The 19981-nt window shown below is 40.3% G+C and overlaps 2 protein-coding genes across 3 annotated transcripts in view; both read right to left on the bottom strand.

Moving 5' to 3' along the window:
• Positions 1–1196: 1196 nt before the first annotated feature.
• On the bottom strand, positions 1197–8554 carry klhl8 (kelch-like family member 8). Its single transcript, XM_028973421.1, has 10 exons — positions 8472–8554; positions 7574–7784; positions 6862–7410; positions 6591–6777; positions 6318–6461; positions 5038–5149; positions 4763–4931; positions 4280–4439; positions 3076–3277; positions 1197–2838 (listed from the first exon to the last, which is right to left on the bottom strand). The coding sequence occupies exons 2-10, from the start codon at positions 7760–7762 to the stop codon at positions 2715–2717; spliced, it is 1836 nt and encodes a 611-aa protein (XP_028829254.1). The 5' UTR covers positions 7763–7784; positions 8472–8554; the 3' UTR covers positions 1197–2714.
• Positions 8555–10215: 1661 nt separating this feature from the next.
• Positions 10216–19981, bottom strand: part of rab27b (RAB27B, member RAS oncogene family) — a 28945-nt gene continuing 19179 nt past the window's right edge. For both annotated transcript variants that reach the window (XM_028974689.1, XM_028974690.1), the window contains exons 2-6: positions 19245–19416; positions 16478–16563; positions 14533–14636; positions 13925–14048; positions 10216–13217 (exon numbers count right to left, since the gene is read on the bottom strand). In XM_028974689.1, the coding sequence (XP_028830522.1) occupies positions 13031–13217; positions 13925–14048; positions 14533–14636; positions 16478–16563; positions 19245–19416 (673 nt within the window). In that variant the 3' untranslated portion in view covers positions 10216–13030. The remainder of the gene's footprint in view (positions 13218–13924; positions 14049–14532; positions 14637–16477; positions 16564–19244; positions 19417–19981) is intronic.

The following is a 19981-nucleotide window of genomic DNA, read 5'->3' on the forward strand; positions in this document are numbered from 1 at the left end:
AAAAACAGTGTATACTGACACAAACACCTCAACCCAGACTTTGCTGAATCCCTGATACTTACCAGCGCTGATGAGGCCGCAAATCGTAATAAAGAACAGCAGCATGCTTTGTCTGTTCCTCAGGAGATACACCTCTACATACACCTCTCTTATGGTTTCCTCCAGCCTACATTAGTTCATTGTGTCAACAACTGTGCTCTGTGTTGGAACCTACAGCCACTGCACAGCACTCTGAGCATCCAAGGTTGATGCGCCTTCTTTTGACAGAGCCGCTAGTCCAAAGGGCATTTCAGAGCGGGAGGGAGGGACAGAGATCATTCCGCATCCTCAAATCTGATGGATCAGCAGTGGGGTTAGTGTAGAACAAATAAAAAACATAAACCTTGGCATGAACAAGCCATTCAGAGAAAGGGAATTTAGATGTATACTTGAGCGGCACATCATGGAAAAAAACTTTGGAGGACCCGAATCTGTGTCTAGATATTAAGTTTAACCTGTCATTAAAACACACCACGGACCACAGAGACTTGTCAAAGTTCATTAAGGTGGACACACAAAAAACCCAAAGTCCACGAGAAGCAATTTTATATGCTCCACAACACAGCATATTTTTGGACTATAAAGTTTAGCCAACTTAAAATGTCTATTACTTTTTAACCAGTTTTATAGTAAATTTAAGATGGGTTACTATCATCAAACCTCTGAAAGTTAAATGGAGAAGGCAGCAAAAGCTTCATCTTTTTCACGTGTGCAGCAACACATTGTCAAATGCAACAAATGCAAACATTGTCTATTTTTCTGCATATGGACAATTTTCTTGGGAGCATTATACTACAAATAATTAATACTACGAATGTGTTTATATGGATTAAAAAGGTGTTTAAAAAAAAAAGTTCAATTGTTGCAATCACATGACTTTATTCTAAATGGACCAAACACATACAATAAAAATACTAGCAAATGGACAGACAATCCACTGCAGTAAACAATCAATCTATCAGTCGCTAAATGAGAACTAAATAGGCTTTCTCCTTTCGGCAAACAGGTCATTAATAACGGTCGCTCAAAAGAACCGTGTGAGAAACAAGCTTATGCCGAAACAGAGAGAACAAATATTTCATTTTAATTGTTCAAACCAGAGTAAAATTGACATGCACTGACACTGAAGTAGACTTAAATAAGACACAAGACTGAACTTTCAAGTGCCTGATGGAGAAGCATTAGTTTATTTTGTACTTTACAGTCATGAGAACATCTTGCAAAATGTGTCCTTGAATTGCACACAAAAAGTAAACAAGCACTCAATAGGCAACTATTTTGAGCAGAACCGTTCTACAAACATTAAAAACGCAACTTTTCTCTCTACCTGAGTCAGAAAAAGTTGCTGAGAGGAGGAAAAGCAATTATTTAATAAATAGCAAACATTCATTTAGCAAACTTCAGTCAATATTCAATATTTATTCAGCAATAAAATGAGAGACAATTATAAATAATACTCAGAACATAATCCTTTTTTTGCCCCATGTAAATGCAATGTGAAACGATAGTGGTGCAGCGGTGGCCTAGCAGGTAAGGAAACGGCCCCGTAATCAGAAGGATGCCGGTTCAAATCCCCACACACTGCTCCTCGGGTGCCTGTCATGGCTGCCCACTGCTCACAAAGGGTGATGGGTCATTACTTCACTTTCACTTTTGAGGATGTTACGATAAAATACATATTTGAAAAATAGCATGTATCACTCCAAAACATGTTTTTCAAGAAAAGACAAAATATATATATTTCATTCTATTCTACGAAAATAGTGCACAATAAGAGATAATAAGATTGTGAAGAATAACACACCAAATGAAACAGTCACACAACTTTAAAATACAAATTTCATACATCAAAATTCAGCTTTCCTTTTAATCTTGGCCCTGACGGATCAAGAAAAGCTCAGTGCCATTGACCACTGAAAAATGATTCCTGCCACAGCCATGCCTGACAACCTGATCTGCTTTCTAGCTTCTAAACCCAGTCATAACGAACCAGGTCTTTTTTCCATCGCATTACCCTCCTCCATTCCTCCATGGCAGGCACATTCATATCACTGCAAGGCAGGGTGAATTGGTCCAACACTACTGGTATCTGTACAGTATGATTGTTTACACGCAGTGGCAGGCTACAGCCAAAGCCCTGGTCATTTGCACTTTAATACAGAACCAGTGCATTCTGACATGTCAGCAACAAAATATCAAAGCTAATGGCTCAGTTATGGCAAGGTTGTACAGTAAAGTGAAAGAAGAGAGGTCATCTGTGCTGGCAATTTTATTTACAGTCACTCTCTTCACTGGCAAGAAACTGGCAACTGGCATACACTGCATATCATGATCCCCTGATCAGTCAAACTACTTACAGTTCATAAGTGAAGCAAACAATTGTTAAAGGAAAAAAAAGCAAAACGGAACAATACAATATATATCTTTTTAAATATATTTGTCATTGTCTTGAACATATAAAAAGTGATTGAAGAATTTAAATAAACTCTTATTTGCTTGTCCTGAACATTTTAGCCCACAGCTTCAGTCTGAGTGTGTGTGTGTGTGTGTGTGTGTGTGTGTGTGTACAGGTGTGAGAGTGTTGTATGCTCAGAGCGCTTACAAGCTTTAAAACATTCTTTCCAAAAGCAGTCCGGCCTTTCTGGCCAAACCCAGTGCAGCCGCTGCCTGTATTGTCACATGCAGTCCACAACGTTGCTAGAACCCTGTCCCACGTCTCTGATCTGACTGATGTGAGAGGCACAAACTGCCACACCAGCACCAGCTCTGCAATGAGACACTGAGCCAACCAACTCCCACCTGGAAGCAGAGTCAAACTGTTAAAACATGCCAGACCACTGCAGTTAATGAAAAGCAAGAACTACTACATAAATAAATAACTACACACACTTCAATACATATAGACATATATGGGTTATATATACAGACGCTAGGTTATTATATTTTATATACAGTATCACCTAATTTCATACATACATGTGTACAATTTAAAGTGTTTTAGATAACTACTGTATGTACTGCAACTAACGTACTGACCTGTTCATGCGGGGTTCATAGGCTTCTACAGTGTTCAGGTAGATATTCCCATTGTGGCCGCCAACTGCAAAGACACGTCCCATTACGGTGGCGACACCAACACCACCACGTGGAGTGGTAAGCTCAGCCACATATTCCCAGCTGTGCATACGAGGATCATAGCGCTCCACTGAACTTAGGGGAGAGTTATCGTCAAACCCACCTACACATACAAGAAGAACAAACATATCTTTGACCATTGACAATACTTTGACAATATTTAAGTTTGTTGTTTGCTTAAAGCAATATCCAATCAGAAAATGGCAGAATTGTATCTGGGTATTTTTCAACACACCCACCATTGAATATGCACCCTGTTACAACAAAAATTTTATTGACCTCATCCATAGGCACTCCAAGCACAGAGTAAGCCATCTTCTGTTTTAATGTTACAAAATCACAACTTGTTTGACAAAAACAATGACAGCTTGACTGAGAATGTTACCCAGATAATTAGCATCACTTTTTCCAATGCTGAGTGTCTGTAGCCTAAAATTTTACCACCTGTTCAGAACAAGTAGTCTCGGTCATATTTCAATATCACAGGATGACTGACATATAATAACAACAACACTTTTTTTCATTAATAAAATGAAACACCCATATTCCTGAAGCGGTGGTGGTGGTGTTTAGTGGAATGTCACTCTTACCAGTCTTTAAAACTTTAGAGCACTCCGTCTAGTTAGCCTTTACCCGCTACTTGGGGGGAAGCTAATTTTTTATTGGTCAACATGCTCAAGTTCATATATTTTCTTATATTTCTTTTCTAAGTATTTAAAATTTGATTTATTTAAATATAGAATGTCTAACACCAAGCTATTCAGGTTCTGTAGCTCTTTTATCCCATTGTCCTGAAGCTTGACTGTTATTCCATGTCAGCAAGTTGCTTTGAATGTCAGGCGTCTGCTAAATGAATGCAAAGTGAAGCTTTTCCTATGGTGCACCCCATGAGCTATTATGCAACAGTATAGTTATATGTGCTATCATGTCATGTTTAAAGGTGGCATCCTACAAAACTCATCATAAAGCTGGATTACTGGATACAACACAGAGTAACAGTACATATTACAGTATATATTACATGGAAGACCCAGTATGCAACTTTTCAAACACGGGTTGCTGCAGGTAGACCAGAAGTTATTACATCTTCAAAAATGTTACTTACCTACAACATAAAGGCAGCCATCCAGTTCACTCACTCCATTGCCAGCACGTCTCTGTCCCATCTCTCTGACGTCGGTCCACTTGTTAAGATGGGGGTCAAACCTCTCTACACTTGATAGAGAAGCCACACCATCATTACCCCCAACTGCGTACACATAGCTCTGAAAGGAAAGCCACAAAAGAAGGCGTTTAACTGCAGAAAAATCAATGTTGATTTAAAGAATAAATGTTGAAATTTAAAAATGACCCTAACAGAGAAACGCCTTCAGGTACCTATAAATCTAAATTCTTCCCCCTTCTTTTCACCAATGCCAATGACTAGCTGTGATAAAATGTGCTTTTTCTTTTACAGGGTCATTAAAGAGCGTAATAAAAAAGCTGCAGCAGTAGGTATACAGCTGATGTGATCATTAAATAATTGTAAATTCCACAGAGAACACGAAAAGATACTGTAAACTAATTACCCAGAAGCCTCAGCACTTACCCCTAAGGCCACAGATCCCACTCCTCCCCGAGGTGTATTCATGGGTGCCACTGCACTCCAGCGGTCTGACTCTATGTCATAGCGCTCCACATCGCTGAAGCACGAGTTGTCATCTAGTCCGCCAATGGCATAGATTGGACCTCCAAGTGCAGCCAAAGCTATACCTCTCCTTCACAACAGAGAAAGAGCCAAAGAATACCATTTATTGTACAGTTGCAGCCATGTCCCTGCATGACTGCTTACACTTAAACACTATGATTCTGCATCATGAGTACCTTTTGGTGTTCATAGAAGCTTTCATCATCCACTTGTTAGTAAGTGGGTCAAACACCTCCATGTTGCCCAGGTGCTCACTTCCATCATGGCCACCCACTGCATAAACCTTACCTGAGGAAATACAGAAAGCGAGTCAGTATTAAAATAACCATACATATAAACATTCTAACAAAAAGAATACATCTTCATGTAAAAATGAACTCAGTGCTTTGGGAATCTGTAGATTAAATGCTTTGTTCAAACACAAGGGGTCACTGTTACATGAACACCAGAAAGCATTACAAACAGACGAGTTCATTGTTTCCAATGACAAAGGTAGTTTAACTAAACATTATTATAAATATTTCAGCAGCTCTAACAATGGGGGTGGCCTAGAAGTTAAGGAAGCGAATTTGTAATCTGAAGGTTGCCGGTTTGAATCCCAAGCTGCCAAGGTGCCACTGAGGTGCCACTAAGAAACGCACCGTCCCCACACACTGCTGACTGGGTGCTTGTCATGGCGGCACGCTGCTCACTAAGGGTGATGTTAAAAGCAGAGGACACATTTCGTTGTGTCACCATGTGCTGTGCTGCAGTGTATCACAATGACAATCACTTCACTTTTAAAAAGTTATAGATATATGCAATTTTAGACAAGGATCAAGTAATTATTTAATGTATTCTATAGCAAATGACTTACAGAGGAAAGATACAAGAGACATGTCTGAATGATAAAAAAGGGAAAACAAAGATCTGATTTCTATCAGTTTTATTTAGTATTTCAGCATTAAATATGCACTGTTTCAGGGATGTGGCCTTCTGCCATAAAGAATTGCCAGAGTTTTCAATATCTACACCCATCTACACTGTAGAATAATTCATGGTTTGAATTCAATTCAAACTATGCAACAACACACCTTTCCAAACATTTTAATGAGAGCCTGTCTCAGACTAAGTCTTTTCAAAGTCAATTACTAAGATATGAAAACACAGATTTATTATGCTCTGTTGCAGCATTCAAGGAATCATTCTTAAGTAAACTGTCCAATATCTCCAAATATCAAGATATATAGATAATAAGATGGTTATTGGAACTAGGAATCCACTGGAACCCCCTAATGCTGGAACAGATGGCTCTACAGATATTCTTATAAGTTAATAAATAACTGTTACATAAAATCATTCTTTTGTAGCTTTGTGACCGAATCCTAAAGTGATGCACAATTGCCAGATCTGCTAAACATATTCCAAATGCAAAACAAATTTTCCCAATGTTCTGAAAATAGCCTCTCTTTCTCACCTCCCACTGATATGACTCCTACATGCCGACGACGGCTGTTCATCTCTGGTCCAAAGAACCAGCTGTTCTTCGTGATGGAATAGCATTCAATACTGCGGAATGGGTCACCTGAGCCACCACGTCCCCCAACGCAGAACAGCACACCTGTGCAGAAATACAAGTAACAAATAAAAAAATAAACATAAGCAAATCATAGTGCACACAAATGAATTTTAAACACGATTAAGTGAATAAAAGCAGAGTACAAAAACACCCTGAAGCACAATGGCACACCTGCCGTGTGTTTTCTAGGTGTCGTCCGGATGGAGTACTCAAAATCCGGCACAGTCTTATTGCTGAGGAGCAGGTGGTAGTTCCTGGCTTCATCCAGCAGGTCACGGCATCTCAGGTTGCCTTTAATCATTGCCTCTTTGGCCACAGTCCCAGTTAAGAAGTCCACCGGCAGAAGAGGTAGCCGTATCTGTGGACACATCACATGGGTGAGGAACGTGTGAGTAAGTACTCATGCGCTGCATGTTATTCTTCTTACGCCAAGCCCGGTCACCTGAGACATGATCTGGTCCAGCCAGGCCTCGTGGTGCTGGGGGTTCGCCCTGAGCCACTTGACGGCAGCGCTGTACACTTGCGTCTCAGAGTGGATGTTGAGGTCGCTGGAGGACAGCAGAGTGCGGAGGTGCTGGGGCGACACACAAGGGAAGTCCTCACAATCCACCACCTCGCAGAAGTGCTCACACGCATAGCGGTCAGCCATGTCCATCAGGTCCACGCGGTTGTGGCTCTCTGCGAAGGTGCGGACGGCCAGGCAATTGGACGGGTGGAAATGAGCCTTCATGTACTCACAGCACGCTCGAGCCACCAGCTCCACCTGCAAAATGCAGGCGGCGTACAGCATCGGCTGCACGTTGTCCACTGTGAGCATGAGCCGGGACGAGTATGCGAAGGTCACAAGGTCTTGGATGGCGTCACCATCAAAATCCCTGATCTCAATCAGTTCCTGCTTGGTCTCGGACATGTCTGAGAGGAACATAGCCCGAAAATAGGGGATGACACATGCAAGCACCAGCTTGTGGCATGGTATCAATCTGTTTCCAACCTTAAGGGAGACAAGAGCAGGAAATAATGCAGGAAGTGAACGAGGACAGAATTAGGAAGCCATAGGGATCATTAAAAGTTTGAATTAATCGGGCACAAGGTCAAGGAAAATCTGGCACTGTCACAGTCAGGGTCCGAGCCAACAAACTGGCTTGCGCGCCCACCTTCAGAGTGACATCACAGAGCTCTCCAGCCTCATAAAACTGCCGCAGGGAGCTGTGGAAGTCCTTCCAAGCCTCCTGGGCCTGGAACAGGAACGATCCGTCTGGCTCGGACTCCGAGGGATGATGCGGCTGCTTGTCTTTTGACCTTGACTGCTTCCCATGCTCCGGCACCACGTCTCCAGGCGCCATGGCAGCTCACTGAGGCCGAAGACTGCGATGCAGGCAGGAGCAAATGACAATTACAATTTTTTTTTTAAACACAAAAAGGTGGAAACTGAGCAGCGACAGAGTTAAAAACCAGACGCTCAATCCCATAATCTGTCGGCTGTACACTAACTGGAGCAGTGGGCCAAAGCCCATTTCCAAGAGACTAATGTTTCACAACGATTCGGGTCGAACGCTTCAAAATATTTACAAAATATTGTCTTATTTTCATCTCACTACGCCAAGGAGATGATTATTCTGGGCGGCTGACGTCACCTCCACAAAAATAAAAGCGCGCACTGCATTACAAACAACCCCCACGAGAGCCTCCACATGCGGGGTTCCGCGACGTGCTGCGTCCCGGGGGCTGACAGCGGTTATCGGGGTTCGCCTCCTCGCCCCCATTTCCTGTTACACCGCCGAAGCTGCTCGCTGCCACTTATCCGCGGATCTTCCTCCTCTTCACGCTCCAAACGGGCGTGTTTAGGCGGATAATGCAGCCGCGAAATAGCAGAAGTTATGTTGTTGTCACCGGCAAAATAAATGAAGAAATAAACGCCATTGGTGGCGTGCGTCTATTCTATTCCCGTCTTTCAATTGTCGCCGGAAATCATTGATTTGATAAATGAGGAGGGGAAAAAAACGTAGAGTCAGATTCACACATAGAATGAACACACGAATATGAACGTTTTACCTCATCGCAGCTCGCCTCTTACGAGCTGGCGGACGCGGTACGTAAATAAACAGGCGGCTTCTCCTTCTTCTTCTTCGGGCGAGGAGGCGCGGTGAGGCGGACGCGCGTCTTTCGCGGCGCTTCACCGCCCCCGTGTGGTCGGAGTGCGGAGCCGAGCGTGTGGAGGCTTGCCGCAGATTCAAGATTGGTTTATTGTCAGAACAACAGTACACAAAGCATACCGTGTATTGAAATAATATTTCACACAGACCCCCCAATTGTGCAATCATAAAAGAAAGAAAAAAATATATACATGTATATACACACTAAACTATACTAAGACTAGAGCTTACAATACTGTACAGATCTCTATAAAAGAAAAGTAAAACCTTTCTGTACAGTAAACAGGACAAACAGGACAACATCATGTAGGATGCTTGTAAGTGGATATGTTGGATATTTCAAACAGGACACACAAGACAAGACAAAATGTGCAAAAATGAGCAGAAATGTGCAAAAAAAAAAAAAATCACCTGGTTCTCTCACCTGGTAAAATGACGCATAAGTGTTCAATAGCCGTTTCACCACGTAGGTTTCAGAAGGTTAAGGTGTGGTTTTGCATTGCTCATGCCAGCTATGTTTGATCTGCAAGGACAACAAAAAGAAGGATCTGGATTTCACTTCAGCTCTTTTTCAAGCAGTTTGCAAAATCTGTCATGGCAAAACCTTGCTGGTCTGAATGTAAAACTGCTGATTCCATCATCATTGAACTGCGGATGAGAACATGTCTTGGGCAGCCATGAGCAGTGTGCAGGGACGGTGCCTTGCTCAAGGCGACCTCAGTGACATCTAGACAATTCATGACTTGAACCCGCAACCTTCCTGTTATGTGTCCACTTCCTTACCTGCTAGGCCACCACTGCCCATAGTGATGCAACTAGCAGGATTAGATTTAGGAGGTCATGGGTTGGCCAGGATGCGAGTTAATTTTTAGACAGGTTTATGTTATCTTTCCCCAATGTAGACATAATCCGAGGGACAAGACAACTTAGATCATCTCGTGGGAATGATAGAGCTGGGTTATGTTTAGCCTTGGAAGTGAAGTAAAGGAGGTGTGGATTGCAATGAGACGGGGTCCTGGTGCAGAGGTGGTGGGATTTGGATGTCACTCCCTGTATTACTTTGAGATTCATTTATTATTTATACTCACCACTCCAGTGGGGAGGAATTGTGAAACTGTGTATATACTTGTGTACATGTCTTTGTCAAGCTGTTCAAGGAGCCTTCATTCATGAAGACAAATGGATTTGCTGCCATCGTCAGCAGCTTGTTCCACTGCCCATTGAGGTCCATCTAAAGCACCTATTAATTTAGTTGCTCCATCTGTCTGGGTGCAAGCATAAGTGTTATTAATATCGTGAAAAATTACCAGAAATGGTTTGTTTCCCCCAAAGGCCTAAGCAAAAAATATGAATAAAGAAAATTTTTACTTTTTTGTTGGAAATTGCGTTCCTAATATTTATGTAGTTACCCAAATTTCCCACTTGTGGGACTAACAAAGGATAATCTTATATTTCCTTCAAAGAAGCAAATCAGAAACACTGACATTTCTGAATAAAGAGAAACCTGTATTGTACTGTGAAGACATTTAGCTAAAACATAATTTTACCCAGCAGCCTCTTTTGCCTTTGAGAGAGCATGAATCACATGTCCCCACTTCTAATATTCTTCAACATCCACGTGCTACACTGTAAATGACAAAATGTCACTGGTTTGAAAACTTTATTATGTTGATAAAAAATAATAAGAACAATGTGTTATTAATAAAACAAAAACGGTTTGTGTGCTCACAGAAATCCACAGTAGACTTGTAAAAAATATCAGAAAGAAATTGAGAGAGAAAGAAACTGAACATGTCACAGAGGAAAAGCCATTCAGCCAAGTTGATGCAATGCAACAGTTGAAGTCCATTGTTTTGGAGTGTCTGCTTTGTGTGTGTGTGTGTGTGTGTGTGTGTGTGTGTGTGTGTGCACAATGTAACTGAATAAACCAAGGCTGTCCTCATTATTATTATTATTATTATTATCATCATCATCATCATCATAACACTGACCAGTCAAAGCTCATAGCTCATTCCCAGACGACTCATGCTCACAACACACAGCAGGATGCGAAAACCTGAAAATCAGTCTTTACACAAACAGCAGGCATGAAAACATTTTTTTTAAATGCACAAGGAACATCCTTATTCTAAAAATAAATGATCTCAACAGGGATTAGTCAAGCCTCCTATACTTTTACACAGTCAAATATATATATTTTGCTAATTATACACTATTTTGAATGCATTAAAATACACACACTTTCCAAAGGAATATACAATGTCATTGGTCAAAAGAGCAATACAGGCACAAAGAATGAATCCTCCTGATAATGTAAACTTTTAATGGACTCATAAAGTGAAAAAAAAAAAAGAATCACAGGGCAAGGCAGAAAATATAGGTATTTCCCATTGGACAGTGTGTGCCCTAAATTACTCTGAGAATTAACAAGCGAAGGAATAAATATAGAGAAAAGTCTTGATATTTGGTCCAGAGATTGTCATTTATTTATATGTTATACTATTTTAGTTATAATGGAATGTGATGTGCTTAAGACAAACCCTTAACGGTGCTTGAACAGGATTATACGGAACTGAAAAGAACTGAAGGAAACATTCAACAAACACTCTTTAGAGTGCTGTAAGCCCTAAATGAACAGAGTGGTAGTTCATCTTTCTCCAACAACCACATGGAGCAGAAAGATCTAATCGCACGCTATGCTTTATTTTAATTAAAAAATGTTTTGTGGCACTGCCCATTCTCAGTTCTGTTGAAAATGAAAGCAAATGACTCCATGTGTGTGAAATATCACTCAGATCCTTGAGTCCCTTGATGACTTCATGACAAACGTGCAGGGTAGTGCACATGATTCTTCAGATACCTAAAAAGAGTTCTTCAGGTGGAAAAATAACTGACTTGACCCCTTAGCTAGAACACTGGGAGATATAAATCTTGCACAGACTCGGCGCCTACTTCATTCTAACAGTACGCAGCAGAACCAGAGTCGGCCATATAGCAACAAATATAGTCCCACTTCAACCAGTCATCTGTACAGTACAAACAGCAAAATTTGCATTAAACACATTTTTCATTTCATACAACAGTAGTTACACCTGCTGAGGCAAATACAGAAATCCTCCGTCACTGGTTACATTCAGGAGTTGCAAGTAAGTGACTGCAACACATCTGCCTGAATGGCAGGGTGACAGTAAATTTCACACCAATTCATCCAGACGTTCGAATCATGAAGAGAGGCAGATAAGGTAACTAGAGCCAATTCTCACTTTTTTTTTGGCACACCAATAGCAGTTAAAAGTCATAAAGTACTGTACAGGCGGCTTGAGCTCCACCTTGTCAGCATCACACCCAGCAGCTGAAATACACAGAAGGGATTGGAAATTTAAATATGAGGGGCACATGACATAATTTTGCTACTTAAATGACAAATGTTGCTTAAAATTCATATGAATAAGTTTCTTATGAATAAGTTGCCAATGCTATTAAGATTCGCCACATGCTCAACACATGCTGCAGACCAAACAACTGTCCAATAAAGCGGTAAGCGCTGTACTTTCCCACCTTCTCTTTTTACAAACCCACAGAGTGATAAAAAAGCAAACGGTGACATTTTCATACATTTAAATATTCAAACATCTTATGCGCTACCTTTGTCATCTTTTAATCAGCTCCACACATCTGAAATATTTGGGACTGTGCCAAATGCAATCAGATGCTTGTGCAAAAACATATTGGGCTGATATTTCTCCAAGGTATTTAATTATTCTTCATTGCATTTATTTACAAGGAGAACATGGCAGAGGCCTTTTAATTGTGTTTAAAGGGTCAAAAGCAATTTCAGTCTCAATGCCATTAAAATTGCCTGGATGTTATTTAACGTGGATGACATTGTCCCAATGAAAGTTTGGCACACAGTAAAACAGACTAAGCATACATTTTAAGCAGCACAGTAAGTGTTCTACTGTTCCTAAAAGCTTGTCAAAACTACTTCCATAGGCTCATAATTACATATTTTTAAGTACAACATCTGCAAAGACTTTCATTTTTCGCTTGTTAACACTGAACATCACTGCTTCAATCCAGAAATTATCATTGAGTAACACCGGTCAAGCATACTTGGAGCAGGCCGGGTACTCTTTGAGATTTAAAAAAACATTAAATAGAATAATTTTTGTTAATTCCAAACCATTATATCACAGTAAACAAATGAAAATTAAAATGAATAAAAAGTGAACATCAAAATCTATTCATATGGATTCATATTTGTGAATAAATTGGCTATTAAGGATGCTGGGAGAGGGGTCTTGAAGGCCTGTTAGCCCAAGGCAGTAGCAGAGATTTCATAAATACTCAGATGTGTTTTACAGATCAGAACCCTCTCTTGAGGTCACACCATCTCAGAATGATGCTGTAATGTGATTTCCTGTCCACTAGAGGGGGCAACGTGGGTGCAGATGTTCTCTAACAGGCGCATTTCTTCTCATGAGCTGGTGCAGCGTCCAGTTTGCTGGTGCCCTCGCCGTTGTGTCCGTCGGCTGTGGGCTTGTCCACACACTGCTCCATGCGTTTCATCACCAGGTCCAGCAGTGTGATCACAGACTTGTCCACCTCTGCTCCAGTGGCTGCACTCGTCTCGAAGTAGGGAATGCTAAAATACATGTTAAATTATTCAGCACAAAATGTTAACCCATAAAGAGCCCTACATTAAAAAGCCAATTGTTTGGGGAATTTGTTTTGTTACTTTTAGTTTTGTGTTTCTTTTCCCCGTCCTTCTCAATACATAAATGTATTCACATTGAGTTTCTATAAAGGCAATTATAAATAATATGTCATTCTTATTAACCATGCATTTCTGGACAAAAAGCCCAGATCAACTGTATAATCAGTGTAACCTACCACACAGACAGTGAGAGGATTTCTATTCTCTGTGTCATCCATGTCTTAGCCTCTCTTTGTGACAAGACTCGAAACATAATTACACTCATTGCATAGACAGAGAGATCACCCGAATGTTCCTCTATGAGAGATCACAGAAAAAAAAATGCTGGTTCACCCAGTCTGCGAGTGAACAATGTCTAAACAATAGCTCACACACAGTTAAAACACGGAGCTTATTCAATTATTGTCAAAGATCATGACAAGCGGACATCTATAACAGCTCATTGAAAGTTAGAGGCATTTATATTAAGACTATAATCATTAGCTTGGTGTGCATAATGACTTAATCTGACTTCAGTAATGGCCTTTCAAGTCTCTTTTAGGCTACTGGGTCATGTGCTGCTGGGAAGTGTTGAATGATTTAGTGTGATTTGTGCTTTTTTCAAGAAAAAGAAGATCATGTTGCCTCGTACTTACCCATACTTGTCAGCAAGCTCTTTTGCCTGCTTTTCCTGAACCTCCCTCTGGTCTGCCAGGTCCGCCTTGTTGCCAACCAACACAATGTCTGGATTTTCACAGTATGCATTAGCCTGGAGCTGACCTGGAGCCACACCAAGATTCAGAGATTAGTGCACACAAGAAGATCAGATGGACAAAATGCCATAAAACGACACTCCAATAGCAAGCCACCATATGATTATGCACCAATCTTACACACAAAAAAAACAGTTAAAAGATTTTTTATATACTGTGAACATATACTGTTTTACAGACTATCGCTGGGGCAGAGATTAGAATTCTGAATATGACACCAGACTTTTCCTTTTGCTTGCTTTGTTATTGTGCATTTGATGAAGACCTAAAAAAGTGAACCATCCATGGTGTTAGTTTCTAAGCAGAACATCTGGCAGCATCACTCATCTACTGTTTGTTCAGACCATTGTTCTTTCCCCAGATGTAGAGGCAACACACAGCGCATTCAATTTTCAAAACGCTCTAGGCAACTCTAAATTCATTATATTTCCTGCACACAGCGATAAAGCAGCAAAAATGACACACATCTTAGGATGCTCGGGCAAACTTACTCATCCAGTTGCGGACATTGAGGAAGCTCTGCTGACTGGTGAGGTCAAACATGAGCAGGAAGCCCATGGCATCCCTGAAGAAGGCCGTAGTGAGGCTCCTGAATCTGGAATACAGAAATGCATGAATCCGTCAGCAGTGCTTTCATAAAGAAAGAAATAAAACCGTAAACCTGCAGTGAAGTTATTCATGCTACATATGTACAACTGAAATAAACTCATGCCTGCCTCAGTATCCATGGTGATATGAAACCTAACTTTGTTTCCGGACCAATTATAAATAAATTAGGCTCTTCCCTTGTTATAATAAATGTTTCTGACTCATTCTCATAGTCAATGCATGGTCTTTTTTCATAAATGCTTCCGCTGATTGCATTGTAATCAGTAATTAAGTATTATCATATTGTCATTTGTAAGAGCTCAATATTTTCATCTTAGAGCATAGAAATGAGATTTCCTTCCTAAATACCATGTCATAGTTTCCCAGTCATTTCAGAAAAAGGAAAAACCCAAAATATACTTGTTACATAAGAAAGTGGTGAGTCACTGATTTAAATCCCAAGTAGTCCTTAGGATTATCCTCTTCTAAGAGATCAATTCTACACAAAAAAGTGTAAGGTTTGTGCACAAATCGGGTCCTGAAGTAAATTTTGATTAATATTTTCTCAGTGTCATTACTAATTGCTGATTTACATGGTTCATGATTAATTATTTTGTGGAGTGTACAGTATCAATAGCACTGGGTGCATCTTGGCTGTATGGAAACATAAAGTAAGTTACATGCAATTAATGAAGAGAAGTTCACATTCGGATGCTCTGATCACTGTGCATCTCCAGTTTCAGACCTCATAATAACCACTAACATAACCTCTCATCTAATCATATTGGGAACACGTTGGCTATCAAACCCAAATTCAGCTTTATTATCAACACTTTTATAAAAGCAAAAGATTGACGTTTTCAATCGGCATGCTCTATTAATTGCTCATCACATCCCTATTGAATGTGATCAGTATGATTAAAAAAACATCTAATTTTGCCATATGATGGAAGTCATAAAAGTGAGGTTTGAAGTAAAAAAGTATGCACTGATTAAGAGCATATGGATGGATCATAATAAGTGACATTATATTTGACACCTACAGCCATGAACATCTCTTTTTCCTTATACATGTGCACACACTAAAATTTAAAAAGACCTTCTACAAAAGAAATAAATGGCAACTGGGATTCCACAAGGTCGCATCTATATATATATAAAAATAAAAAAAAATCAGAAATTATTGTGTCACGATACAGACTAACCCCTTCCATTAAAACATGGGTGGACATTTACTGTTGTGACGTCATGTCGATAACTGCTGCACCACCACACGGCTCTAAATTAATATCTGTGTCATGATCCGGTCCGGAAGGGGTTACTCCGGTCCGGGATCCAGAGCAACGTTTGTCATGTGTAATGTTCCCTAATCGTTTTCACCTGTGTTTATACAATGTACAAAGCTGCTTTGTTGTGTTACATGTTCCCCTGTTACCAGATGTCTTCCCTGTCCTGTTCAGCACGTTTCATGACGTCATGCGAATGCGTCCTTCTTCCTCGTCATCTCTTCTCATCGTCTCTGTTCACCTGCCTTGTCATGCCACCATGGTTGTGACAATCTGTTAGTTAAAATTTGCATCTGCATATAGTTAAATAAACTATTAGTAGGTTGCAGTTGCTAAGCTTTATATTACAGCACTGCACTATATTAATAAACGCAAGCAGTCAGTTCGATACGTCATTCAGTTCACCAAAGAGTTCGAAGCCAGCACAGTGTTCGTTAAGGCATCTGAGAGTTAGAACTATGTTGCTCATATGTTCAGCAAAAGTTTGCATGGCCCATGTGGGGCTGAACAGTGATTATGGTAGGAACTGCGGACTGTCCTATGTAAACACGGTTTTCGGTACCTCTCCTGCCCAGCTGTGTCCCAGAGCTGGAGATGCACTTTAAATGTCTTCCCTGTAGTCCCATTAGGGCTGTTAGCCGTGTATACCTGCCATGAAAACACAAACAAAACATTTCGTATGGATACATTATTTTTTTTCTTGACAATATATCAGAATCTGCCCCATTATTGGCTTCCTGCCTCCACTTGGGCTTTGTTCTCAAACCATCCACCTGCAAAGCTATTCATAGACATACAGAAAATACGTTCCCTTTTGCCCCCTTTGCAGAGTACTGTATTTGATGACCTGCCGTCCTAGACCTGTCTGTGAATGAAAGTTTTCTTCTTTCTTTTGCATTTAACAAATTACAAACAGCATTCTATATTGTATACAATCAAAGATCTTCAATGTGTGATGTCTGTTGCAGTGCCTTAAATGGTGTCTGAAGGCAGCACTCCCGAGCACTGACTGGATAACTACATCATTTCCTTATTGTGTCATCAGCTAGGCCATATTTGAAAAAAAGCTCTGAATTGATATGTGTCTGCCTGGATAAAGCTGCCCTGTTCGTGTCTGTTCGTGCTTGGGTTCTTGTTTCCCCTGTCCTGTTCACCATGTATTAAACCCCTTTCTCATGACGTCGTGCATATGCGTCCTTCTCCCTCGCCATGTCCAGCCGTCATTCTGGATCTCCTTCCTCACACTGTCAAACCAATTAGCGATTGAGAAACAACATATTTTTTTTATGATGAACAAGAAATAATAATAAGTATTCACATTAATAAACGAGACTCATACTTATTCCTTAAAACAGGCATACAACAGCAAAAGAGAGCCATGCAGAATCCACATTTTCATGCAGAGGCCGCTTTTTATTAAGCAATCACTGCCATGGTCATGTGCCAACGAATCTCTCACTTTAATGAGTTTTTTTTGCTCCTATTTAAGCTGCACAATGTTTGCTTTCACTGCCAAACACACCCACTAAACAGCAATAACACAGATGTCTTTGTAACTTCATCATACTGCATACAATGGCACACATCAGGCTAGTCTGAAGCACATATTTTGTATTTGGCAAATAATATAATTTTACTTCCTAGGGCCTTGGTGTTCAAACTGTGGCACATGGGTGACTTAATGGGACATGGGAGAGTTCATATTAACAACACATTTAAATACAGTGCAGCTATTTGTCCAAACATGCTTAATATAGTACAGTTTAATATTGACAGTGGATGACAGCCAACAATAAATAATATTCATATTATATATATATATATATATATATATATATATATATATATATATATATATGTGTGTGTGTGTGTGTGTGTGTGTGTGTGTGTGTGTGTGTGTGTGTGTGTGTATATATAAAAAAATAAAAAACATTGTCTGCTGAGGCAACAAATGAAACAGGCCTAGCTGTGTATTCCAGTGCCAATCCAGACGGTGCGACTTGGAAAGCCAAATATTTTGTAGGTGGTAGTCACTGCGAAAATTCTGAGAACCTCTGTCCAAGTGGGATAAGCCATTGATTCGGTGTTGAGTCAGGGTATCAGTGTAACAGCTCTTTGAGTCACGCCATATATTCAGTGTCAAGCTCAGTACTGTGGAGTTTAGTAGTGCTGAAGGCTCTCAGCAGTGTGTGTACATGTGCGTGTAGGACCAGTGTCGGCGTGCTGGGTGTGACTGGGAGTTGTCAGAGGCAGTTCTGTGAGGCAGGCCTCATTAGCAACTCCTCCCCAGCTTCTTCACAGCACAGGAGTGTTGGGTGGGAGGTGGCAAAGCTTTTCACCTCCAAAACATGAGGCAACAAAGATTATTCTCTAATGCACTAACACACACACACATAGGGCTGTGCAAGATTTATAAAAAACATATTGCAATTAAAAATCATATTGCAATATAAATTTAACCATAGATGGTATATATTGCGGTCTGTAATTTGAGAAGTAAATTTGAATGTAACTGTTTTTGAACTGGTAGCATGTGTCCATAGCAAAGACACTGCAGAAGGAAAATGTATAATAAACTTTTTACAGATACATCAACATATAGCATAACCATATACCAGATATATGCTGCAAGAAGTGGTTTCATGCAGCTGATGCAACTTTATCATTTTCACAAGGAGCAGATATTTCTGCGGTAGGCCGGTATAATCAAAATCTCTCCAGTTCTCCAAATCCCTCCAAATGCATATCGCATAGCGTTAATACCTACACACACAGCTTTGTATAGTGAACCTGCAACATAAAGCTAGATGAATGGCTTATCACAGGTAGCTGACATAAGCCCAAATGTGCCTTTTGAAACAATACAAAATTCGTAATTAACTGTTATATTTCATGGATTTACATGTCTTATGGAAATCTTTAACACTTTGCCCCTTTATATCTGTTATGCATACACACACACACACACACACACACACAAATACAGACAGGAGAGTGACGTGCTGATGAGTCATCGCCAAACAGCAGACAAGGGCACACTCCATCTTGCGTAGAACGCATAATGAATGAGTGTGTGTGTGTGTGTGTGTGTGTGTGTGTGTGTGTGTGTGTGTGTGCCCAATTCCTTCAGACAGGACAAGGTGTAAACGGAATAAGAACAAATTAAATTCTGATACTGACTGATGCCACAAAACATTTCAGTCTTAGAGGAAGTACACACACACACACACACACACACACACAGTACTGCGGTGTTTAAAATGTTATACATGACATTAAAGCACACCTGAAACAGCAACAACAAAAAAACAAGAAAGATTAAGACTCACCACTCTCTTTTCCCGAAAGTCAATACCCACTGTAGTGATGAATTTGGGATTAAACTTGTTGTCTGTGTAGCGGTACAAGAAGGTGGTCTTCCCCACTCCTGAATCCCCCAGAGCTAGGAGCTTGATGAGATAATCGTAGTCACCATCAGTCATAGTGGTGCCTGCGCTGTACCTGACCACAGACACACATTAAGCCACATTAGCCGGACACAGTCACTCAAACCCCCCTTTTCAGTGCAAGTTCAGCGCAAACACATTAAAGATGCGGCGACTGAGCCACATCCTGGTCATTCGTGGCAGCCGATGATTCATCCCTTGCAGTCTCAGGCGCCAATACGCTACTGCTGTATTACGGCTGTGCTGATCATTTTAAACTGTTGAGGTTTGCAAAAAAAATACTAAATAAAGACTTATCTAAATTAGATCCAAATCTAATTACAGCAGATATTTCAACTGCATAGCAGTGTGAGTAAAAGCAAACCAATCAGAATCAAAAGGATCTGTAGAGCTTGAGCAAAATTTATTTCTGAGTAGGGCTGTGCGATATGGCTTAAAATTCATATTTCAATATAAATTAAACCATAGATGGGATATATTGTCATATATACCCATAATACCAGTGAAATACCAGTACCAGTTTGTATGATTTTTCTGTATTCAGCTGTAGTTTACATAGAAAATATCGCCAGAGAATATTAAAACAACACTATGCTTGTTCATATTTTATCACGCAGTTC

This window comes from Denticeps clupeoides, chromosome 3, assembly GCF_900700375.1.
Source record: "Denticeps clupeoides chromosome 3, fDenClu1.1, whole genome shotgun sequence".
Taxonomy (NCBI): domain Eukaryota; kingdom Metazoa; phylum Chordata; class Actinopteri; order Clupeiformes; family Denticipitidae; genus Denticeps; species Denticeps clupeoides.

What these genes read in the sequence shown, in the direction of transcription:
- klhl8 (XM_028973421.1), bottom strand. Translation starts at nt 7,762, where the DNA reads ATGGCGCCTGGAGACGTGGTGCCGGAGCATGGGAAGCAGTCAAGGTCA. An exon ending in TGGGATCTGTGGCCTTAGGG is followed by an intron (nt 4,440 to 4,762) that starts GTAAGTGCTGAG and finishes CTTTCCTTTCAG; the next exon opens with AGCTATGTGTACGCAGTTGG. An exon ending in TATGAACCCCGCATGAACAG is followed by an intron (nt 2,839 to 3,075) that starts GTCAGTACGTTA and finishes CTCTGCTTCCAG; the next exon opens with GTGGGAGTTGGTTGGCTCAG.